This window comes from Nycticebus coucang, chromosome 5 (genome assembly GCF_027406575.1).
Source record: "Nycticebus coucang isolate mNycCou1 chromosome 5, mNycCou1.pri, whole genome shotgun sequence".
Classification (NCBI taxonomy): domain Eukaryota; kingdom Metazoa; phylum Chordata; class Mammalia; order Primates; family Lorisidae; genus Nycticebus; species Nycticebus coucang.
The window spans coordinates 64,034,418-64,060,996 of NC_069784.1; the positions used below are offsets into that span (position 1 = coordinate 64,034,418).

Genomic DNA, 26,579 nt, shown 5'->3' on the forward strand with positions numbered 1-26,579 from the left:
TTGGAACTTAAAACATCATCTTTCATCCCAAAATTTCCAAGGGCTATACAGAAAAGTGCACAAATTTACATAAAAAGCTGAGGCATGAGAAACAACAATAAATTATTTCTCTGTAAAGCAGATCAAATAGCAAGACAAGGAACTTTGATTTCCAGCCCCTTAAAGTAAGCTGGACACACTGCCTGATGGTCTGAATGTCTAGCTGTATTTATAGTTAACATCTGAGGGTCATAAAAAGGAATGAATGGTAAATACAAAATAATCTTTTTGTAAACAATTCTTAAGATTATACCCAATGCAGAATGTTTAATGAAGCAGTTGAGTCACAGCTCTTAAGTCACAAAACAATATTATAACTCAAAGTCAAATATGTACTCATTGGCCAAATATATCCGTCGGAATATAAGAGCTGCCAATGCCAAAGTCAGGATGACGATCAGTACTGCTGACCCACCATGATCAGTGTGAATGTCTCTCGGCTGCTGGCCCTGGGTTACATCTGGTGAAGCCGATGATCTTCTTTGACTCTGCTGCTGGGCCCGGCGCTGCCGAGGGCTCATGGAGGTATTCTTAGCTACAGGTTGGGTAGTTTGTTGAAAGGATGCTCCTGAGGGATTCTGGACTGCACACTAGGAAATTTAAAGAAGTTTGTTTGAAGTTGGCAAAGAAAATGTGTATATACTTGTTATCTACTCAATAATACATAGAATATCAGAATGCTAAATATGACTAAGGGCAAAAGTATCAAGAATTATCTGAATGCTGACATTAATAAATCATTCTCCTGAATAATCCAGCAACACAACTTAGATATCCATTAGGTAAAGGAAGAATTTACCAGCAACAAAACAAGGAAAGCCTTTACCTTTATTCTCCAAAGATGGGTTTCTACTCTGCCTAGAAACAACTCTAACAGTATCTGCTAAGCATCTGGGCACTTCCTTTCTTCAGAAGATCCAGAAAGAAAGGAGAAAGTGATTTCCACTTTCAGCCTGAAAATTAGCAATTCTAAATAGCAAAAGGACAACTCTCAATAGTGTGCCTTTTCAGGACACAATTGTAACAGGAACTTTATCTAATAAATGCAATCAGTGTAACCTAATTCTTTGTACCCTCAGTGAATCCCAAACAATAAAAAAACTAATTAAAAAATAAAATAATAGTGTGCCTTTTATGAACTAGTTTTCTTCCCGTATTATCTTACTGTGTCAGCGTAAGGAGTAAATTCAGACCAGGACATTCTTCACAGCAGTGTTATAAAAATTAGGTGTAGTTTTTCAAACCAGGCTTACCCTTTCTCACAATTCCTGTCAAATGAATTGAATGCAAGTCCAGAAGCATCTTTTACTTAGCATTAAATACTTTGTTGTCAAGAACTCCCTGGGTATGTGCTGAGAAAAATTTGAAGTAGTTGTATATGACCCCATGCACCCACTAGGTTGGTGCACTGGTCACTCTCGGTGAAGCCCAGAGTGACAATTCCCTTTTAGGACCTCGACAACTGGTCAGTTAAAAAATAACCACAATGTGATACCAAACGATTCAAAATCTTAAATGTGGTTTATAGCAAAAAAATGGTGACAGCATATTCAAGGACACTCTATAGAATATGAATTACATTTTTATTTGTTGATTAATTTTCCAGATAGGTTTTCTCTCAGTTGCCCAGGATAGAATGCAATGGCATGACCATAGTTGACTACAGCTTCAAACTCCTGGGCTCAAGTGATCCTACTGCCTCGGCCTCTGAGTAGCTGAGACTCCAGGCTTGTGACACTATGCCCAGCTAATTTTTTTTGTTTTTGTAGAGACAGGGTCTCACTATGTTGCCCAGGTTGGTATCAAACTCCTCGGCTTAAGGGATCCTCCCACGTTGGCCTCCCAAAGTGCTGGCATGAGCCACCTTATTTGGCCTCGTTTTATTTATACAGACACCTTAACTCAACCTCTACTGACTCAATGGTTTTTAACTCTTTTACTGAAAGTAACTATACTGATTATATATTATTGCCAATATACATTCTTTTTATAAAAATGAACGTTTTATTCAGAATAACCTAAACTGATTATGTATAAAATACATTTTTTTTTTTTTATTTTTGAGACACAGTCTCACTTTGTCACCCTTGGTAGAGTGCCATGGCGTCATAGCTCACAGCAACCTCTAACTCGGGCTTAAGCAACTTTCTTGCCTCAGCCTCCCAAGTAGCTGGGACTACAGGTGCCCACCACAATGCCTGGCTATTTATAGAGACAGGGTCTCACTCTGACTCAGGCTGGTCTTGAACTCCTGAGCTCAGGCAATCCACCCGCCTCTGTCTCCCAGAGTGCTGGAGTTACAGGCATGAGTCACCACAACCGGCCACTTAAAATACTTTTTATGAGGCTCAGCGCCTATAGCTCAGCGGCTAGGGCACCAGCCACATACACCAGAGCTGGCAGGTTCGAATCCAGCCTGGGCCTGCCGAACAACAATGACAACTACAACCAAAAAATAGCAGGGCGTTGTGATGCCTATAGTCCCAGCTACTTAGGAAGTTGAGGCAAGAAAATTGCTTAAGCCCCAAAGTTGGAGGTTGCTGTGAGCTGTGACGCCATAGCACTCTACCCAGAGTGATATAGTGAGACTCTGTCTCAAATTAAAAAAAAACAAAAAAAAACTTTTTATTTAAGAAAATTTAAATATTCAGAAGAATCAAAAGAATCACATAGAATCACATAGGGGCGGCGCCTGTGGCTCAGTCGGTAAGGTGCCGGCCCCATATACTGAGGGTGGCGGGCTCAAACCCGGCCCCGGCTGAACTGCAAACCAAAAAATAGCTTGGCATTGTGGCGGGCGCCTGTAGTCCCAGCTACTCGGGAGGCTGAGGCAAGAGAATCGCTTCAGCCCAGGAGTTGGAGGTTGCTGTGAGCTGTGTGATGCCATGGCACTCTATCGAGGGCGATAAAGTGAGACTCTGTCTCTACAAAAAAAAAAAAAGAAAAGAAGAATCACATAATACAATTCAATTACTTTTTTAAAATGGTAAGAAGATGAGATTTCTGCTAGTAACAGCTATAAACATGGGGGCCAAGGAACTATTCATCTAAGTTGTCTATAGAAAAACTTCCATTTAAAATCTGGTATTCAACATTAAAAAGCTTAAATAATCAGAACTTCTTAAAACTATCCTTTGGAATCATTTGAGTATAGTGACCCACAGAAGTAGAAAGGAACTACTGACTGGTTAAAATAAAAGTGCTGACACTGAATTAAGAGTTGCTTAAACTTGGACTTCAGTGATACAGGCCTTTCAGAACCATCTGCTCACTACAGAGAGCAGACACACTGAGCTGCAGCACTCTGAGGTCACACAGCGAGGCCTCACATGGCCAGTCGTGCTCACTGAGCTGAACTGAGTTACGGTGGCCAAGACAGAAATACTTCATCGGAAATCTCCTGCTCTTCTGACGGCACACCAAGAAGGTAAAAGTGTTAATAGAGCAACACTACCAAAGGATTAAAGGGAAATGGGTTCTTAAGGAAAACAGCACAGTGCTATCAATCCAGAAACTATAAGAGGGTGACTCAGATTAAAGCTTTTATTTTATAAATGCTAAATATGGTCCCTAACATGCTATACATGTTACAAATATAGGTTATCCGCTTGTTTAAGGGGAGAACATCTGTCTGCCAATAAACCTGATCAGAACAGGGAGGACTGTCATTACTAGGCTGGCTCTGCCACTTAGTATATGTGTGACCCCAAGCAAGTTAATTAACCTAAGGCTCAACTCCCTCTTTTGTACAAGGATAATACCCAATTCAGTAGTTGTGAGTACTGATGAATGGGATAATAACATAAAGTGCTTAGGACATGTAATTGCTTATTAAATGTTAGCTATTATTAATATTCTTACTATTAATATCTCCCTTTGGAGGCATCTATCTATATTTAGGTTAGTAAAAAGTCACGACTTCACACAGGAAAGCATTTTGACCCTTTATTAGTATGATTAATATATGAGAAAACAATCCCTTAAAACATTGGCTCTGGATGATGTTTAGTACATTTATTTATTTCAATTAAATTTACTTGTTTTTTTGGAGACAAGAGTCTCACTTTGTCACCCTTCGAAGAGTGCCATGGCATCACTGCTCATAGCAACCTCAAACCCTTGGGCTTAAGCGATTCTCTTGCCTCAGCCTCCCAAGTAACTGGGACTATAGGCGCCTGCCACAATGCCCAGCTATTTTTAGAGACCGGGTCTCACTCTGGCCCAGAATGGTCTCGAAGGTTGTGAGCTCAGGCAATCCACCTGCTTCAGCCTCCCAGAGTGCTGGGATTACTGGTGTGAGCCACCGTGCCTGGCCTAGTACATACATTTATGAAAATATTCATATAGATACAATGCTTTACTTAGATTCCTATGTTTCAGATGCCTTTTAGAAAATTTTGTGCCTTGAGATTAAAAAATTCTAAAATTTTTCTGTTTCAAATGATCACAGTTAAAGTCCCTAGTAATTCATTATCAGTTCTTCTAGAATGACCAGCATCTGTGAGGAAGTTTTGTGTTTGCTTTTTAATATAAAATAAAGTGGCTTATTCAGAACCTCAATCGCTGGGAAGAGGGGAAAATCTGATGATAGACTGGAAAAACATAAAACTGCCATCAATATCTCTCCTATTTCTACATAGCTAAAAACTTTGCATCAAAAGGGCAACAGATGATCTGATTTATTAGAGTTTTAGCAATCTCTTCCCCTATAGCTCCAGGCTACGCCAGACACCGGGGATGCAGCTCAAAGCTGTGGGGGAAGGCTAAAAAAAACCCATAGCTTATCTGGGATCTGATATATAACCTCTCAGTTAATCTATCTCAAATTTGCATGTAAAACAACCAATCTAACCAAACCAGATTTCAGTTACTTCCATAGAGGTCAAATTCTATAACCATACTTTGGAATAGTTTAAACATAAATGTAATTAAGGCTTGGTGCTCATAGATTAGTGAGTAGGGCATTGGCCACATACACCAAAGCTGGTGGGTTCGAGCCCAGCCCAGGCCTGCTAAACAACAATGACAACTAAAACCAAAAAACAACAATGACAACTATAACCAAAAAATAGCTGGGCGTTGTGGCGGGCGCCTATAGTCCCAGCTACTTGGGAGGCTGAGGCAAGAGAATCGCCTAAGCCCAAGAGCTGGAGGTTGCTGTGAGCTGTGACGCCATGACACTCTACCAAGAGCAACACAGTTGAGACACTGTCTCAAAAATAAATAAATAAATAAAATAAAATAAAAAATAAATAAATGTAATTAAAAGCTTAAACTGCAATTATGGACAATTTATTGCTTATTGGTATTTTAACCAAAATCAGTCTCAATGACCCATATCTATGAAAAAGAACTCTAAGTTTCATGTCCATTAAAATCAAAATGAGAAATACTATGATAATAACATTGTTATTTGTACACTCTAATTTACTTAAATTTCTTTAACTATACCCCTAATCTTTTATAAAGGTGCCAATCCTGAGATTCACTCATTCAATCAATATGTCCTGATCATATGCTACATACAGGGCACTACACCAAGCACTGGGGATGCAGTGAAGTCTAAAAAGAGCCCCAACCCTCAAAGGAACTTACGTTCTGGGCAATTAAATAGATAACAGATAATTACAGAACAAATTACAACTGGAATAAGCATAACTGGAATATGTAACAAGGGGATCTGACATAGATGTAAAATACACAAAAGATTTATATGCATCACAAATATTGAGAGGCTGTCCTAACAGGTGAAAAGAAAATATCACCCTTCCTTTTTGTAACAGAAGGCTCTATTTAAAAAAAATTGTTTATGAAATAAAAAATAATTAAAATACTAAAAATAAGAAATAATCAGAGTTTTTTTGTTTGTTTGTTTTTGTAGTTTTTCCGCCACCTCCAGCATATGAGGCCGGTGCTCTACTCCTTTGAGCCACAGGTGCTGCCAATCAGTGATTTTTAAGTATTTGAAACTAAAACATACACTGACTTCAAAATTAATTTATTATATTCCTCTGCAATTCACAAAAGTACATTGGGATCATATAAAAATGACTGTACTCCTCCCCCCAGCCTTCTTTCTTGTGCCTCCATCCTCAGTTTCTCTGGAGTACCACCTTCTCCCTGTTCTTTTTAACTCACTTTTCTTTGCCCATTTAACTCATTACCTGAATGGGAGAGACTCCTGAAGACTATCTAGTACCACCTTACAGTGAGTGATTTTACACTTCCCCAGATTCTATTTCAACTATCTGAACCCTTTAAAATCCTTTATAAACTGGACAGGGGGAAATGTGACTACTTAACAAAACAATCTGTTACCCAAAAGACACCAAAAGGCAGTTCATCTTTTATATACAGAAAGGAAAGTCACTGTTCTTCCCCATAATCATAATTATCTAGCACCTGTGTAGTCTTTTTTTTTTTTTAAGTCAGTCTCTCTGGTCATCTAGGCTCAGTAGCTTTTTTATTTATTTTTTATTTTTAATTAAATCATAGCTGTGTACGTTGATATGATCATGGGGCATCATTCACTAGCTTCACAGAGCTTTTGACACACTTTCATCACACTGGTTAACGTAGCCTTCCTGGCCTTCTCTCAGTTACTGTGCCAAGACACTTACATTCTACATTTACCAAGTTTCACATATACCCTTGTAAGATGCACCGCTGGTATAATCCCACCAATCCCCTTCCTTCCTCTCCCTTTCCCATTCCCCCTTCCCCCTATTCTTAGGTTATAACTGGGTTATAGCTTTCATGTGAAAGCCATAAATTAGTTTGATAGTAGGGCTGAGTACATTGGGTACTTTTTCTTCCATTCTTGAGATACTTTACTAAGAAGAATATGTTCCAGCTCCATCAATGTAAACATGAAAGAGGTAAAGTCTCCATCTTTCTTTAAGGCTGCATAATATTCCATGGTGTACATATACCACAATTTATTAATCCATTCGTGGATGGATAGGCACTTGGGCTTTTTCCATGACTTAGCAATTATGAATAGGGCTGCAATAAACATTCTGGTATAAATATCTTTGTTATGATGTGATTTTAGTAGTTTTTTTAGACAATAGGTCAGGGCTCAACTAACACCAACAACCATAGCACTCATTCATTATTTAATTCAGCAATTATTTATTGGACACTTACTATGTGCAAGGTACATCACCAACAGAAATCTGTTCCACATCTGTGCTGTTCTATAAAGGTACCCACCAGCCACATGTGGTTATACAGCACTTGGGGCAGTGGACTGAGAAAATGAGTTTTAAACTTTATTTCATTTTGATTACATTTAAAACTAGATAGCTGCATATAGCTAATGCTACCACATTGTACAGGACAAGTATCAGGCAAACGTTTGGCTCTAGGTCTTTATTATGTCAGTACCTCAATACCGCTTGAACAAACCTGCCAAATAGAGTGTCAAATTAGGAGGTGGCTCACGTGTGTGTTCTGTTTTATTCAGAATCTTTGCAAAGAAATTACAGAATTCTGAAGGGACAATAAGAATTAAAAATGATTTAGTCCAGCCCTATTTAACAAAAAAGAAAACTGAACATAATATAATTCGATAGAGGACAGCTAGGCTAGAATCCAATTGTTAGAAGAACCAAAATTGTCACATTTGATCTATAGAACTTCCACTCCTATTCCATATAACGATAATGACATAGATATACAAATATATTACAAGACAAAAGCCATACCGATGAACCAGCAGTAGCACCCTGGAATGCTGTAGGTATATCATCTTGTAAGTCATTTAGTGAAAAAGAACGGTTTAATTCTGACTCAGCAATAGTTTTTCCAGATGAATTGACTTCTGCCTATAAATAAGATACACCCAATAGTAGTGTTACAACAGGAAACATACAGAATAACCCACAACCTGCTAAAGTCCCTCTCTTGAATTTATCTAACTGCTAATCTAATATCTACCATCAGTCAGTGAAGCATTGGGCACTCATGTGTCCAACACTGTGCCAGCCATTAGAGGAAGAGGCACAGACAAGAAGCTACTCTCAGGAAGGTGTTACCTGGTGAGGGACCAACCCAACACCCTTGGTTCATAATCCACAATTCTAAAACGCTCTCAAAACTAAAGATTTCGGTAATTTTTAGGCAGGCCTGACATGAACTAATGTGAAGTTATTAATAGTCTTATCCCACACAAATGTAAATATTCCCAGGTTTGCTAGGAAAATATTTAAGGATCTGATTACGAGGTGCTGCCCTACATCCCACTGTGGGCTAGTTAATCCATGAGATTGTAAGATATTTTCTAAAATCTGAAAAATTCTGATGTACAAAACTATCTGGTCCTAAGATTTTCAGAGAACAGTTTTCAGCATAATAGGGATCCTCAGAAGGAAGAAAGTGACCCTTATTGACCACCTCTTCCTCCAGCCACAATAATATAACAGAAAACTCCCAAAAACTGGACCAGGAAAGACAGGATAAAAGAAATGGAGAAGGTGGAAACATATTGCTTAAAGCAGGCTGTTTTTCTCTGAAGCTAATTAAGTTCCAGAAATCTTAAATACTTAACACTTTAAATAATAATACATTCAGGGCAGTTGCTATAGCTCAGTGGGTAGGGTGCCGGCCACATACACCGAGGCTGACAGGTTCAAACCCGGCCTGGACCAGCTAAAACAACAATGACAACTGCAACAACAACAACAAAAAAGCCAGGCATTGTGCTGGTTGCATGTAGTCCCAGCTACTTGGGACGCTGAGGCAAGAGAATCACTTAAGCCCAAAAGTCTGAGGTTGCTGGGAGCTGTGATGCCATGGTACTCTACCTAGGGCGACAGCTTGGGATTCTGTCACAAAAATAAATAAAATAAAATAGATAAATAAATAAATACATATATATATGTTTTTTCAATATTCAAAGTATTAAAATACTATATAATCCTATGTTTGGATGAAAGAGACAGAAAAAAGGGATATAAGGGAGATAAGCCAAAATAGTAACAGTAGTTATTTCTTGAGGATGGATTATAGATGACTGTTGTTTTCTTATTGCGTATCTATAGTTTCTATAATAATAGCTAGACTTTTTTAAGCACCAGAGAAAGTTCTAAATGAAACACATGTACTGCACTCACTTAATCCTCATAACAATCCTGACATGAGTGCCCTAATTATTTACAGGCACACTGTGGTTGAGTTTCGTATCTGACATCATTCTATTACTAAGCAGCAAAGTTGGGACCTGAACTCTGGCATTATGTACCAGAGTCTAAGCTTTAAACACTATGCTGTTCTGTAAGAAGAAATTTTATTTATAAATTTTATTACTATAGAGCTATACTGCTTTCCTTTCTATCTAGAATCTAGCAATAAACCCAAGAATTTATTTAGGAATTTATAATACCTTGAAACTGATTTGTCTCGCCAGTTCCTTAGCTTCTTGGTCAGCCTGGCTTGAATCACTTCCAGATTTTAAAGGCAACAGGACATCCTTCATGGCAGAGCCACATCCTTCACAATAGAAATCTTGTGATCTGAGAGGAAAAAAATTTTTGGTGAGAATCAATCAAATGGCCCAGTGTTAATTCCCTCTTACTGAGATACTCAAATGCTGAATCACTGAACTTAAAAGAATAGAATACTGGACAATTCCACATCTATCCCAGATCCATCCACATACTGCAAATTGGACAACTAAGCCAATAATTATAGTCCTGAGACAGGTATGCAAGTTAGATTGGTATAAAAAAAAATACAGGGCTCAAGAAGCAGGGCTCGGTGGTTCATGCCTATAATCCTAGCACTCTTGGACGCTGAGGCAAGAGGATGGCTTGAGCTCAGGAGTTTGAGACCAGCCTGAGCAAGATTGAGACCCTGTCTCTACTAAAAATAAAAATTTAGCAGGGCATGGTGGCAGGTGCCTATCGTCCCAGCTACTCAGAGCAAGATTCTAGCTCAAAACTATAAAAAAAATTTTTTTTTTTTTTTTTTTTTAGAGACAGAGTCTCACTTTATTGCCCTCGGTAGAGTGCCGTGGCCTCACACAGCTCACAGCAACCTCCAACTCCTGGGCTTAAGCGATTCTCTTGCCTCAGCCTCCCGAGTAGCTGGGACTACAGACGCCCGCCACAACGCCCGGCTAAGGGCTTAGAGTCCATATTTTTAATAATAAAGAAAAAATAAGCTATAGATCTATACACTGACAAAATAAATTGTCTATTACGTTGTCTAGATGCAGCTTAACTGTCACTTGTCACTCACTAATATAGTTTTGATATGAGTCTGCAGCAACTGATTTATTATGGTCTCCGTGCAGTCAAACCTCTCTGCTGTGCGGGCACTCCTCTCCCAGCACTGGCATCACCACCCAGCTCCACCTCAGCTCATCAGTAAGGAGAGCGCAACCAAAATCCTGCATGCACAGTTCACAGCAAGGTCCACGCTCCTGTGAGAATCTAATGCCACAGCTGATGTGACAGAGGGCAGGGCTCAGGTCTGAGGCAGTGATGCAGAGTGGCTCTCCATAAAGATGAAGCTTCGCTGCTCACCTCCACTCACCTCCTGCTCTGAGACGCAGTTCCTAACAGGCCACAGACTGGTACCAGTCCATGGCCCAGGGGTTGGGGATCACAGAACTAGACTATTTCCTAAGATATATTTGTTTTTCAAAAGGAAACCTTTGTATTCTGGGTATAGTCAAAAATTACCCTGTAGCTTACTAGAGTGCTATGAGAATTTGAATGACTGAAAGTAAATATGAATAATATGTAGAAATATATGTATATTCTTACATTGTTGAACTTAAAAAAAATTTTAGTGTTTCTAATTCAATAAAATTCAAAAGCCTTAAGTCTTTATGAATATGCTATTTAAATTTATGAAATAATACAACATAAACAAAATGTATGTTAGAGTAGCATTAATTTAGTATTTATTGATGATAAATAATTTTTTTTTACTAATGTGTTGTTTTGAGACAGGGTCTTACTCTGCTGCCCTGTCGAGGGCAGTGGCATTATCACAGCTTACTGCAGCCTCAAACTCCTGGGCTCAAGCTATAAGGTGTGTGACAGTACATCCAGCTAATTTTTTAATTTTTTGTAGAGATGGGGGTCTCACTATGTTGCCCAGACTGGCTTTGGACTCCTGGCCTCAAGTAATCCTCCCACCTCGGCCTGCAAAAGTACTGGGTTTATAGGAGTGACCCACCACACCTGGCACAATAAATTATGTTTTGTTTTACCCAAAGCAGTATTGTTGTCCATATCCCTTTGACAAATGGTTGTATATAAGTTATGTACCTTAAAATGTATTCACTTTTAACCTCAAAATGTATTCACTTTTAACTGAAAAGTCAGATGAAAGAAAGGAGAGTATTTTGAGTGATTTAGATAAGCCTGGTACAGTATGTTGCCATGGCTGAATGCAAAATCATTTTCTAAAAGGCCCAAGATCCTACAATATACACTGTATACCCTAAGGAACAAAGAACCCAAGTTCATTTATTTTGCCTTATACATAAAATCAACTGGATAAAAATATCAAGACAGAACACTAACATAGGAAATCAAAAACCAAATTCTATGTATTCAAAGTAGATATTATAATTTGTGAAAAGTAGTAAGGATTTGGAAATAAGGTTTAAAAATAAAAGTTGCTGATGAGACCAAGTCTACTAAATCTTCCAGATGCTAAAATGTATTTAATAACAAACATCTGTCGAGGCCAGGTGTGGTTGCTCATGCCTGTTATCCTGTCACTCTGGGAGGCCGAGACGGGTAGGTTGCTTGAGCTCAGGAGTTGGAGAACAGCCTGAGCAACAGTGAGACCCCCGTCTCTAAAAAAGAACAATAGTACGTGTTATGGCAGGTACCTATAGTCCCAGCTACATGGGAGGCTGAGGTAAGAGGATCGCTTGAGCCCAAGAGTTAGAAGCTGCTGTGAGCTATGATGCCATAGCACTTTACCCAGGGCAACAAAGTGAGACTCCATCTCAAAGAAGAAAAAAAAGGAAAAGAAAAGAAGATCTGTGGAGGGCCTACTCGGGACCATGCTAGGGGTAAAGTGTGCTACAATTTAACTAACAAACTATGTCTGAAGGATGGTAGCCAGCAGACTCTAGAACAGGAAGATTATCAAAATTAAGAATTAGATCTCAGCATTACTCAAAGAGAAGATACCCGGAACTGAGTAACTAATCTTGGTTTTACCGACAAAAATGTACCTGTAAAAAAACAAAGACGGCCAGGCGCGGTGGCTCACGCCTGTAATCCCAGCACTGTGGGAGGCTGAGGAGGGAGAATCGCTTGAGCTGAGGAGTTCGAGACTCACCTGAGCGACAGTGAGACCCCGACTCATGAAAAAAATGGAAAAACCCAGCCGGGCGCCACGGCAAGGGCCTATAATCCTAGAGGCTTCCGGAGGCTGAGGCAGCGGGGTGCCCGCAGCCTGAGTCTGAGGTTGTGGTGAGCTACCATGCCCACTGCACTCTGCTCAGGGGCATAGGGTGGGACCCTGTCTCAACAACAACAAAAAAAAACATAGATGTCAATACCAATCCCCAGGTGGGCAATCACAGCTCAATAAAGAGAATCTCCTTCCCTTTATTCCAGATCATTCGCTAAGCACTTGCTATGAGCTAAATACAACAGATACAAAGATGGGTAAAGTGGATTCCCTGTCTGACCTCAAGGAACCTTCAATCTTGTGGACGCTACATATAATATTGCTCTAGTCCTCTGCCATCTGTTAACACCATCCAAATATAGACAAATGACCAGTACTGCCTTCCTAGAGAATGTGTCTCCCACTATAACAAAATAAATCTGGGTGGAATATTACCAACTACTTCTTAAAACCAGCATGAAATCAATTATTAAATTCTGGTCACTTCAAGGAAATTATACTGAATTTCTATACTGAAATTTAACTGAATTTCTAAAATAGCAAAGCTATTGTAGCCACAATAACTCAGAAGGTAAGTCATGCAGTAAGAAGAAGAGCCTATCTCCTGAGATCTGTTACCCAGAATTATATTCGGGCCTTAACAAAGAACAGAATACAAAACTTACTTTTTGGCAAGTGCTCTTCTTTCCTCGGGAGTATAATCGAGAGAGCCTATGGCGCCTTCTCCTTTTGTTGGCATAAACCCAATGATGGCTAATAACGCTGTCCTTACTGAAATAAAAAAGTAAACATCAATGTAAGTTGCTTTACAAAAGGAACTATTATTTGACTGAGATCATAAGAGATTTATACTTATAATAAATTAATACTCACTACTCCATGATGGCTGCCAAGTTTCAGGATGATGTCCGGAGATGCTCAAACAGATTTTCTTGCCCACTTCAAATCGTCCATTAGCCTTAGGAATAAATAATGCATTTTAAAAATTATATATGTGTTTTATGTTTTAAGGTATAAATATATTTTTATAATACATAAATAAATGATTTTAAAGATTATTTTTTAAAGAATTTTATAAGAATGCAACACCTAAGGAAACACAGATTTTTTTCTCCTTATAAATACTCCAAAAATATTTGTTGGATGCTGGATGAATATTAAAACTGTTTTTATTTTTTTTTAATTTTTTAATTTAATTTATTTATTTATTTGCAGTTTTTGGCCAGGGACTCCGGTATATGGGGCCGGCGCCCTACTCCTTTGAGCCACAGGCGCCACCCATAAAACTATTTTTAAAAGGTGTTATAGCACCTTTTTGAAACTGAGTTACACAACTGAAATACAAATTTTAACACATTAAGACTTACTAAATGTTGGCAAGGGAGGGCATAGAGAGAAAGATTTTGAGAGAGGAGTGATTTTCAGAAGAATGATGCTGGGTTTTGTCTTGGACAGAGCCTCGCTCTTTTGCCCTGGGTACAAGTGCCATGGCATCATAGCTCACAGTAACCTCAAACTCTTGGGCTCAGGTGATCCTCTTGCCTCGGTCTCTCCAGTGGATGGGACTACAGGCACCCTCCAGGATGCCCAGCTAGTTTTTCTATTTTTGTTTGTTTGTTTATTTATTTGAGACAGAGCCTCAAGCTGTCACCCTGGGTAGAGTGCTGTGGCATCACAGCTCAAAGCAACCTCCAACTCCTGGGCGCAAGTGATTCTCCTGCCTCCGCCTCCCAAGTAATTGGGATTACAGGCGCCTGCCACAAGGCCTGGCTATTTTTTTGGTTGTAGCCATCATTGTTTGGCAGGCCCGGGCTGGATTTGAACCTTCCAGCTCAGGTGTATGTCGCTGGAGCCTTAGCTGCTTAAGCCACAGGCACCAAGCCGAGTTTTTCTATTTTTAGTAGAGACATGGTTTCGCTCTTGCTCAGGCTGGTCTTGAACTGCTGAGTTCAAGCAATCTACCCACATCAGCCTCCCAGAGGCTTGAGTGTGAGCCACTGAGCCCAGTCTAGAAGACAGGAACTCAGAAGAAGATGATCAGAAATCATTCTTTGAATTTTGGACTTAGGAAAGCTATCTTTTTTTTTTTTTCTTTTTAGAGACAGGATCTTGATATACTGTCCAGGCTGGTCTCAAAATCCAAGGCTCAAGTGATCCCCCCACCTCAGCCTTTCCAATAGCTAGAACTGCAGGCACACCCCACTATACTCAGCTGGAAGGAAAGCTACCGGTCATGTCCAAAAGGCAGGTAGAAAAGTAAGCGTGCTTATGTCAAAGATACTTTTGGTACCTCTCTTCAGAAGTGATCATTGATGTCATTTCATAGAAATAAAACAGCTAAAGTCTGAATTTGTAGAATTATCCATATTCCGAGAAAGGGTGAAGAAAAAAAAGAGGTACAAAGTTAGAACACAGCTCCAAGAGGGCACATATTTGACTTATTCTCCACTGTAACATGACATATCTAAAAATGAAAGTTGGAGAAGTCTTTTCAAAAGAGAGAGGGTCAGCCTGAAAGGATGCAATATTGAATATCAGAAGGTCAGCCAGAGCAGCAAACACTTCTGTCTGTGTTGCTAAGAAGCTGCTGCTACCTACGGGCCCACCCCAATAGTTTCCCTACGCACCAGGGCCCTCCCAGGCCACTAGCTCTCCCCAAGAGCTAGCAACTAAACGAAGGGACTCCTAACACAGGAGGGTGCCTCCAGCACCCTGCTCCAGCCCAACTGCCAATATTAACAATTCTTAGTATTACCTAATACTTGTTAAACAGCATCTATATGCCAAGAACTTTATAGTGTTTACTGTGCACAACACTCCTTTTGACAGGAGAAAACTGAATTTCAAGGACACACTATAACCTGACCATGATGTAATGGAAAGAGCAGGCTCTAAAACAAACACTTTCCATTATACCAAATGTAAGTAAAAGCAGAATTAATTTGAAATGTACTGATGAACACCTTTTTCTCATGCCCTTTGCCACCTTATGGGTGAGATATTTAGCTTAGACGGAGCAGGATGGAAACTGAGAAGAGGCAATAAGCTTTCTCATTCTGAGACCAGTTAAAGAATGTCCTTGCAATTCAGTTTTCCATCAAAAGGAGTGTTGTGCACAGTAAACAATATAAAGTTCTTGGCATATGATGCTGTTTAACAAGTATTGGGTGATACTAACAATTGTTAACACTGGCAATTGGGCTAGAGTAGGGTCCGGGAGGCACCCTCCTGTAGCACGCATGTTTCCTCAGAGCGCAGTGTGGGCCCCGGCTGCAGCTAAACCACAGGAAGGATGCTGTGGAGGTTACCACAAAGAAAACCAGGAATAGCTTATAGTGGTAACAGATACAAAAAGGATTTTGTGCTTATTTTTTGCTTTTTTCAAAGTTAGAGGAGAGTTAAACATAATTATAAATTAAAGGAAATAAGAGTGGAAAGGTTAACAATTTCTCCGTAACAATTAAGAAAGAAATTAGAGCAACTCGCCTGAGCGACAGTGAGACCCCGACTCATGAAAAAAATGGAAAAACCCAGCCGGGCACCGCAGCGAGCGCCTGCAATCCCAGTGGCTTCCGGAGGCTGAGGCAGCGGGGTGCCCGCAGCCCGAGTCTGAGGTTGCGGTGAGCTACCACGCCCACTGCACTCTGCTCAGGGGCATAGGGTGGGACCCTGTCTCAACAACAAAAAAAAAGTAAAGAAATAAAAAATAAGCAACGAAATAAAATTAAAAAGCCAAAAAAATAAATAAATAAAATAAAAAGAAAGAAATTAGAGGCTGGAAGCCTCCCACACAGATTCAGGGAGGTAGGTATCATTATTCTCATTATAAGGAAGGAAACCAAAGAAAGGTGAAAGAAAAGTGGGAAGCTGAAGGGATGAGGCACAATAAGCTTAGCTGCCCTTTACTGAGTATTTAGCACAGTAAATGCCAGAGACGGTGTGCCCAGCACTTTGCACAGGTTCAGTCATTGAATCCTGACACACGTCATGACATTATACTTCTGCTAATATTATTAGCATTTCTCAGATGTGTCAGTTTCCTAGGAATTATTTTGGAGGAAAAAAATTTCAATTCCAGGGCCTTGACCCCAAAGGTATCATAATAATGTTCCACTTTATTTCCTAATGAAAATAACTATGCTGACTATATTTTACAACTATCAGGAAAAGTTAAGACACAAGCTTTCCAAAAAGCCAAGACTTCTTACCGTTAGGAGAATAATGCTCGGTGGTTTCATGGGATACTCTGGCGGCAGTACTATCCGCCCATGATAAACTCCTCCATCAAAATCAGAATCTGGGGGCCCTCTAACTGTGAAGTGCCATTCAAAAAGGTTATCCTGAACAACACAGTAACCAACAGGCAGTCAACAAAAGCTTGGTTATTTTTATCAATATGAATATTAGAAATATTACTGGGCAAGAAAATATTTTATATTATTGCTAGGATACTTTCTAATGCATAAGATGTCTGTCTCAAGAACAAAGTTACACAATTATAAGAGGGACTTTACCTAACAAATGCAATCAATGTAACCTGGTTCTCTGTACCCTCAATGAATCCTCAACAATAAAAAATAAATAAAATAAAACACAAAAGTCAAAAAAAAAGAATATGTTATAAATAAGCAAAGGTTATAAATAAAAGCTATTTAATCCAACTTTCATGTCCCATAAAAACTAAAATCTTCTTAAAATAAATGCATTAAAAATTTGAGTGTTGTTATGTACTCATAAATAAAACTGTAGCTTTAATTAAATTGGAAATTAATCCTCGAAAAAATACCAATTAATAATAATTATCATATAATCAAAAAATTACTATAAATTTACATTATTTTAACCAATATTTAAAAATTATCCCTTACAGATGCATAAAAGCTTATTTACAAATGGTCAGTAATAGTAATACATTTGACATTAATGTCATCTTACTTTTCAGCTTGCAAAATACTTGCTCATACATTATTTTTATTCTCACAATTACCATATAACCTAACTGAGCACATACTTTCTTTTACAGATGAGAAAACTGAAGAGAGCAGAAATGTTTGTGCAAAAAGCCCAGAGTAGCTGCAGAGACTCCTCAAGGAGCTGGCCTTCCAAACTGTGGAGTCCGGGGTTCTTTCCACTTCCCCTAATACCCAATACCTAACACCAATTTAAGACCTGACACCCACTATCTCCAACCTAGCATCTGAGACCCATTTTATAGAGATTAGAAATCTGGTTCTTCCAAAATGTCTGACTAGCTGATGAAATAAGTCATGAAATACAGGGAATAGAACATATCAACAAACCACATCAAACACATCTATAATGACTCAGAACAAGAAAAACAACTTTAAAGAATGTTGTAAATTAAGAGTATCAAAGTCCATATGATGAACATGGAGATGGACACTGACCTCTAAAGGCTGTGCGTGGTAATGGTCTGTTGGATCTTTCAATTCTGCCGCTTCTTTCATTAAACGTTTAACAGCTAAAATAAAATTTTAAAAAGAGACATTTAAAATATGCTTTTCTAAGTAATTTAGCACAGACTTACAAACCTAATGAAAAAGTTTCTACTTTAATCAAAAAATGTATAGACTAGTTCAACTGCACATACGGTGAAGTTTAAGGAGTACACTAACAGAGGGGAAAGGGATGGAAATGGTTGCTAGACCTTAGAAGAATGATATGCTGTTTTGTTTTGTTTGAGACAGAGTCTTACTTCGTTGCCTTCAGTAGAGTGCCATGGCGTCACAGCTCACAGCAACCTCCAAACTCTTGGGCTTAAGTGATTCTCTTATCTTAGCCTTCCAAGTAGCTGGGATTACAGGTGCCCACCACAACGCCCGGCTAAGAATGATATGCTTTTGATGAGCTATATAAAAATTAAATAAATGGGGAAGGCAATATTTTTATTTAATATATACTTGTATATACTTCCTATGTGGTAGCACTTACCAAAGTGCTGTACAAACATTAGCTCATTTAATCCTCAAAACAGCACTAGTAGGAAGTATTTTTATACCCATTTTCTAGATGAAGAAGCAGAGATATGAAAATATTACATAAATAGCTGAGGTCTTACAGCTAGTAAATGACAGAGCAAGGATGGGGCAGTCAGACCTTATCTTGTTAAAATGCCTATTAATAAAAATGTGCCCCCTGGATCTCAGGCTCAGTGGGTAAACCCCTGTATCCAAAACTTTGTGGGACTTTCCACCCACTCTCTTGCATTAATGTAATGGGACTGTCCTCTGAGTTCACAGTATCTCCATGGCCCTAATTAATTACTTTCTGAAATTATTTTCAGCTTAATTAAATGCCCCCAGTTTTCTTCACCCCCCATTCACTTCCCTCCTTATCCACCACCCGTGGCTTTTAGGAGTCCTTTTTACATTCTCCCCTAATAAAATTCAACGCTGGCTGACCTAACCCAATGATCTTCTTAGTATCTATACTCAAACAGCTCAGCCTTACTGAAAAGAGGGGGGAAAAAAATCACAAAGGCTGACCCATGTATGCCATTAAAGAGTCATTATCAACAATCTCCAAAGGGACATAATGCTTCCTAGTGAGCCTATATTTCTCTAGAAAGCATCCCAAATCACTAACTCCACATAGCTTCCAAGCTATTCTCATCCCACACCTATTCTCATCCCACCTTGCTTTCACCTGTCAGTTAATCTCCACAATAATGACTGTTAGCAGGAATGCACTCAGAAACCCCAATCTACAACCTGGCATCACACCCCCTTTCCTTCCCTATCCACCCTCAAAATTCATTCCTTTGATATGTGATCTGGATTCCGCCCCTCTCAAACTTTATTATTTAGGTGCTAAAAAAATGTCAGATACTAGAGTGGAATGGCAAAGCCAGGTTAAAAAGCTTCTCAAAACTCTGCTTAAAATCACTGATGCTGGCTCAGCGCCTGTAGCTCGGTGGTTAGGGCTTCGGCCACATGCACTGGAGCTGATGGGTTTGAACCCCACCCAGGCCTGCTGGACAACAACAGCACTAACAAAAAAATGGCCAGGAGCCTGTGGTCCCAGCTTGCGAGGTTGAGGAAAGAGAATCGTTTAAGCCCAAGAGTTTGAGGTTGCTGTGAGCTGGGACGCCATAGCACTCTACCAAGGGCCAACATAGTGAGACTGTCTCCAAAAAATATGTATATATATATATCACTGATGCAGTTCAATATGTGCTATAGAGAGATGCACCAGATATTGGAAGGACCAGGCAGACAACCAACCTCAGGGCAGACAGAAGAGAAAAGGGATCAGGACGTTTGAAAGAAGAGACAGCAGGAATTACCCAAGGGAGTATGAAGAGATAGAGGGACTACAAGATAAACTGTACAGAGGCACAGGCTGGGGAGAAAGGCTGAGAAATACTCTCTATGCGTGCACACACATACACACACGACTTAGCAGTTTGGTCTGCATCAGGGCTTTTGCATAAGATTTCATTTGAATTAAGGGTTCTTAGACTTTTTTAAGAGTTCTTAAGTCACTATCCTATTTCATAATTATAAATATTCTTTCCCATCTTCTACTCTGAATTGAGCTCCTCTAGGTAGAGACTTGTTTACTTGATCACCACTATTTAATGAGTTCCTTCTAGGTGCTAGATGCTACAGTTTCAACCACAAACAAAATACTGTTTGTTCATCGAGAAGCTTCTAGGGGTAGGAGTCAATACAAACAGCATGATAAGTGGTATATTCCTACCCTATATAGCAATAAAAACATACACCTGATGAGAAACACTCTCCCTCCAAGTTCCAGGCACAAGGCTTTGTTCAGTTCTCTGCACACGCTCCAGGCCTTCCTACATCACATTTCCTCCTCCAGCAATGCTGCTCTGACTCCCACCCTCCCCCTCCTCATCAGGACTCCCTCTGGACCTTCAAGGAGCTTCCTCAGAAAGATTTCCCCGACACCTCTTGTCCTTCCTGGCAGGGCTGGGCAAACTATTGCCTTCTGATTTTAAGATTCTTCTTTTTCAAGCACCAAGAAAAGCTTCATCCTTCTCTGCTGCATCTCTTTCATAAAAGGATTTGTTCTGAAAAATTTGTATTCAGTCAAAAGGTCTCACTTAAGGACCCAGAAGGTCACATTTCACAGTCAGGCCACAGGTCCCCCCCCTCCCCCCCGCCCCGGGCTTTCATCTGGAAGGGGTGGGGACTAGGAATGCTCTCAAAGTTATTGTGGTCAGGTTTGGAAACTACCGCCTAGAGATTAGGGAGGGTCGCAGAGGGCAGGTCTAATTGCCTCTTCCTCCTCCCATAATGAAGGCACTTAAATGTTTAAGGACTGATGTTTCTGCCTAGAAAGACCCTTCAAAGGTATCAGTTCAATAAATATTTAAAGAATGTTTGGGTGTTGGAGATAGAAAAATGACCAAGACCTGTTTCTTGCCTTTAATAACAGTGAGCGAGAAAAAGAATAATTACAACACAGTGTAGTAATACTCACCAAGTATGTACAAATCCATATAGGGACTACTTTGGTCTGCCTAGAGGATCTAACAATAGGGGTTAGCAGGAATTTCAGATGGATTCAAGGGAAGGCTTCCAAGCAGAGGTTTCAACAAGAACCACGGCATGTAAGTAAAAAAAGCTACTCCAGGTGGCGAGTTGTTTAGGCAAAATGCATATCTGGTGAGAATGCAAAGGAACCTATGAGTGGTGGGTAATGAGGCTAGTGAGAAGGAAAAGGTCAAATCAAGAGCAGTCCTGCAGGCCAAACTATGCATTTTACTTTGAACTTTACCCACAGCTACAAGGAAGCTACCAAAACTTTAATTTGAGGAGTAATTTAACAAATTTTTGTTTTGTTTTCATTCATCTGGGGACAACAGTAACTGACTACATATACATGTGTCTGAATGTGCTCACACACCTGTGTATGTGTCTGTGCTGTGTCTGCTTCAGGATAGAGGTGGAGTAAAAGAACCGAACAAGAAATCAAAAACGACTCCCACTGGTGCCTGGCCACTGTCAATCTGTGGCATGAGGAATATTTAGGGTAATGTGCAAGTTTGGGGGAGGAGAGAAAACTTATGAGTTTGGTTTTCATACCTTGCAGAGATTTTTTTTTTCAATCTATGGGAAATTTATGTGAAGATGTGGAGTCACAAGTAAATTCTATATATCTACAGCTTAGGAGAAGGGCCTGAGAGGATTAGCATGAAGGCACAGCTGACACCAAAGGCATGGACAGGATAACTGCTGGGCTTCTGGGAGAGGTAACGGGGATCTTTGTACCAGTTTCTTAGGGTACTGGTCACCATCACCTGCAGCACATGTCCATAGGCCCCTTCTGAGGAAGCTGCCATAGGAAGTTCTTTACACACAAGTCTCCATACTTTGTATTGTAAGACCCTACTACCTTGGACAGGGCAGTCTCAAACAAGGAGCAGGGAGCCTGAACCCAAAACAACTACTAATAGGCTAGTCAGAGGCTTATGAGATGTCCCTTATATAAAAGTTCTGTCCACAATCACAAGTCTATTCCAAAAATTAAAATGTTTCACCACCTATAAAACGAATAAATTTATTAACCACATGTGAGTACACTGGCCCTTAAGCAGTTACCTGTATTGTCTTTGCTTAATTTTTCCATCCGTATCTCTAAGACAGTGCCCACATCAGATAAAGGGTTATGTTTCTGACCCATAGGCATTTCTATAAAAACATCATACTTCTGAGATGAAAACAAAAGAAGGTAGCACTTCCACTCTGCCTCCCCACATTTTCAGTAAGTCCCATAACTCATCTAATTCATCCAGGAACTGCAATAATCCAGACAATAGCAAAAAATACATATCTTAGGTTTGGCGCCCGAAGCACAGTGATTACCACACCAGCCACATACCACCGAGGCTGGCGGGTTTGAACCCAGCCTGGACCAGCTAAACAAATGCAACAAAAAACAGCCCAGTGTTGTGGTGGGCACCTGCAATCCCAGCTACTTGGGCAGCTGAGGCAAGAGAATCGTTTAAGCCCATGAGTTTGGGGTTGCTGTGAGCTGTGAGGCCACAGCACTCTACCAAGGGCGACATAGTGGGACTCAGTCTTTTTACAAGCATTCTCTCTCTATTTTTTTTAGAACAGCAGCACTATCTTTGAGGAAATGAAACCAAAAGGAGGAAGCAACTTATGTTACACCTAAAAGGATGTCAACCAAAGCTCAGACAGCTTACAGTATAGTTCACATTCTTTGGAACTGTACAAAATTCTGGAGAATTTTAAAAGCTTATCATCATAATATCAGGTATGGTAACATATCAGTTTTGAGCAATGTCCTCTGACAACTACCTCTTAGACATCCCAGCAGTTCTCCACTGCAAACTACACTACTACTCCAGGCATTCCACTAAATACTTCCATAGTCCTAAGGAACCATATGACCAAGGAGTCACTACTAGTTTTCTTTCTATCTATCAAAATCTAAATAATTGAGTTTAACATGTAAGCTTAAAAATTAAGCTTTTCTCTCCCTCTTTGTCATTCACCTTTTTTCCTCACGGGTTTTTTTTTTTTTGCAGTTTTTGGCCGGGGCTGAATTTGAACCAGCCACCTCCGGCATATGGGGCCAGTGCCCTACTCCTTTGAGCCACAGGCGCCGCCCTCCCCTTCTTAATAGATGGGACAAAGATGAGAAGTCATGAACCCACTGAAACTGAAAGGGAGTCTATGGTCCCCAAACTATTACAACCAATTCTACTCACCTGGTTAACTATCATTTCTTTTTTCAAAGTTTTGGGGGTTTTTTGTGTGTGTTTTTTTTTTTTTTTTGTAGAGATAGAGTCTCACTTTATCACCCTCAGTACAGTGCGAGTGCCATGGCATCACACAGCTCACAGCAACCTCCAACTCCTGGGCTTAGGTGATTCTCTTGCCTCAGCCTCCCAAAGCCCGGCTATTTTTTGTTGCAGTTTGGCTGGGGCCGGGTTTGAACTGTCACCCTCAGTATATGGGGCTGGCGCCCTACCCACTTAGCCATAGGCACCTCCCCTAACTATCATTTCTTAGCCTGGCAACACTCAGGCTAACAAAGCTCTGATCAAATTTTTTCCACATTCCCAAATCTTAAAAAAAAATTCAAAGATTCATAACATTACCTCTTTCCAAAGTCTTGCTGATTCTTACTGAGAAGTAGCTCTTTCAGAAGGCAAGTTTAAGCAGATAGTTGGTCAAACTATCACTAATCACTAGGATTTACCACTGGGAGCTGTAGAGTTTTTCCCTCTTGACAAATTTACCAAGGTACAGATAGAATAAACACCATTCATAGAATCCAATGATTCGTTTCAGGCTTCCTTTAATCTGAGCCAGCTGGATACTTTATTTATATCTTTATAATGCACCAGAAAATAACTGCAGGCGACGACTGTTTGGGTTGTTTGTGAAATGAAGCAGGAGCATTAAATGCAGGAAAGGAAATCTTTGACTTAACCCAGACATAATTTCACATCAACCAACTTGGCCAATGAAGGTCAGCTCTAAGTACCTTGAGAGCTCATCTACCTGCTCTGTTTCGGGTTTTTTGTTTTTTTTTTAGTTCTTTGGCTCGCTAGCTTAAAGAACATTTTCTGTTCGCCCCAAATGCTGCAAATAGATATTTAAACAACCAAATCCCCCAAATGCGACTCAAACGGCTAATTAAGTCCGGTGAGGGGTAACGACGGTGTACGCACGGCAGAGGCTGCTCACCAGTGCCCGCAGCCGTCACCTTTCCACCCACCGCGGGGACAAGCGTGTGACCTAGGTCTGAGGGACGAAGACTAGGGAGGGAGGGTGAGCGCTGCGGGGCGCCGAGCAGCCCCCGGGACGGCCGCGGCTTCCCGCCCGGCCGCCCCGCCCTGCGGCCTGCACTTCCCGGACAGGCGGCGGTCTCGCGTAGAGCGCGAAACCCGGAGCGGGACCGCGGCGCCGGGGCCGGAACCCAGGGTTCCCCACCTCCGGCCCGCGCCCTCCTCACCCGGACTCTTCAGGTTGTAGCGGGCCTCCATGGCAGGGCGCCGGCCCAGCTCCAGTCTCGCGGCCTGCTGCCACCTCTCCGCACCGCCGCTGCCCAGTTCTCGGCGCGGTCCCGGCACACAGGGCCTGGCCAGAGAGCCCCGCAGACGCCGGTCAGTCCAGCCCGGGGTGCGGGCGAGGCGCGGGCTTCCCGGCGGCGCCAACTCCTCCTGCTCCCCCGCCTCGCTGAGAGCCGGGCAGGCGCCGGCGCCGGCCGGGGTGTGGCTGAACCGGGCGCCCGGGCTGAGATCAGCCTCCTGGCCTGACCTCGGACCCAGCCCCTCCGCGGCCCTGGCTTGCGTCACCCGCTCTCGTCCGGGTTTTGTGAAGTTGTCCTGACGTGGCGCTCGCTTCGTGGCGGTCGGTCACTCTGCGAGAGCGAGTAGCGCGCTGGTCCCCACACCCCGGTCCTGGAGGCAGAGCTTCCGCTGGGCCCCCGGGGTCCGCAGGCGCCCGAGGTTTTCGCGGAGGAACCGCCTGGCCGGAAGCGGCCTGGCCCTCCCGCCGTGGGCGGCGCCCGCAGCCCCGGCCTCGCGCGCTCGGAGGGGCGCCGGTTCCCGCTGCGGCGCGCCGACAGCCCGAGTGCGGGCGCGGGGCCCGGGGTGCTGCGTTCCAGACCCTGTCGCCGCGGGGCGGGGCGTGTTTACAGAGGAAGGGGCCAACACTGGTGAGGAGGGAGTAGAGCCGTTTTGTCAAGAGTGTCACCCCGCCGACCTGGGTAGAGTGCTGTAGCATTACAGCTCACAGCAACCTTAACTCCTGGGCCCAAGAGATCCTCCAGCCTGAGCCTCCCAAGTAAGTGGGACTACGGGCGCCGACACAACTCCCGGCCAGTTTGTGTCTACTTTTAGTAGATACCGGGGGTGGGGGGGTGTCTCACTCTTGCGCAGGCTGGTCTCCAACTCCTGAGCTCAAGGAATCCTCTCTCTTCGGCCTCCCAAAAAAATATATAGGAATTAAAATCTTTCAAAAAATAAAGCTAATGGTATTACATTGAATTTGAGGGAAAGCACACAAATATGAAAGGTTAAACTTTAAAGGACACACTCCGTGCCTCATTGTCAAATGTGTGGGATCCCGCAGTCCGGGCAGTCCGAGACAGGACTTGGAGTTCTGAAGGCTTAAAGAAAGAGCGTGGGCCTTAGGACAGGAAGGCAGGGAGGGGGAAGGAAGGAATTCTAAATAGGATAAAGAGGGTTAATCAGAATGGGCAAGTTTTATTTTGTTATATATAATCTTCATATAATGAAGATATAAAATCCAAAATTTGATTTGTTTTCTCTTCTTAAAGTTATAAATTTAAATCTTTAAGTGACTTTGGTGAAATTGGGAGGACAAAGAAGTGAAGGATCTCTAAAATTAAACCAGTCCATGATGTTTTCAGAATAATAAACTGGTAACCTGACTGGCTGAAAAGCAAAGGAAACCAAACTCTATTATTGTACTGCTTCGTTCATTCCCTCTGTCATTCATTGTGTTGAATCTTCAAACTATCTAACACTGACACCCCCTCCTGCCCAAGCTGGGCAAAAACTCTTGATTTGAGCAATAGGCCTTACCTTGGTGAGACCTGCAAAGCTATCATTCCCATCTGATAGCTAAGGAAACTAAATTCCAGAAGCCTTTTGCTATTCAGCCTCCAGGTCCATCAGTCAATCTTCTGGCCTAACTGTCCTCCCAGGGGCACTCCTTTGGCCACCACCTCTTCTGTTCCTTGGAGCTCTTCTCCTGCTGGACTAGCAAGTCTATCACAATAGGAATTACAGCCTTCCTTGGTTAACCAAACAACAAAAATCTGTTCTGACAATTTAGTTCTGGGCATATGTCAAAGCTTAATTATAATCTTGCTGCAGGAGCAAAGCCATTTCTAAAATTTTTAAGAGAATGTTTACAGAGAAAAAAGAGTAGCGATACAAAAAGGTCACTAGATTCTTGACAGCTGGTAGAAAGAGAGCTAGTTAAATACTCACTTGGTTAAAACTTAAGTTAAATTTAAATTTGTCCAAAAATTGCTCATATTTTATCAAGAACATTTATTTCTTTCTAGCATAAAGTTATAAATTACTTCAGGTGAAAATGTTCTAGCCCAGATCAAATTTAGGGTAATTTTTTCCTTACATTTGATAATGTGAAAGA

General features: G+C 41.2%; 1 protein-coding gene across 1 annotated transcript; it reads right to left on the reverse strand.

Annotated features, from left to right (window-relative positions):
- UBE2J1 (ubiquitin conjugating enzyme E2 J1) lies at positions 1 to 24,699 on the reverse strand. Its single transcript, XM_053591267.1, has 8 exons — positions 24,406 to 24,699; positions 17,835 to 17,908; positions 16,635 to 16,766; positions 13,300 to 13,384; positions 13,092 to 13,197; positions 9,425 to 9,554; positions 7,749 to 7,868; positions 1 to 629 (listed from the first exon to the last, which is right to left on the reverse strand). The coding sequence occupies exons 1-8, from the start codon at positions 24,434 to 24,436 to the stop codon at positions 351 to 353; spliced, it is 957 nt and encodes a 318-aa protein (XP_053447242.1). The 5' UTR covers positions 24,437 to 24,699; the 3' UTR covers positions 1 to 350.
- Between the last annotated feature and the right edge of the window lie 1,880 nt (positions 24,700 to 26,579).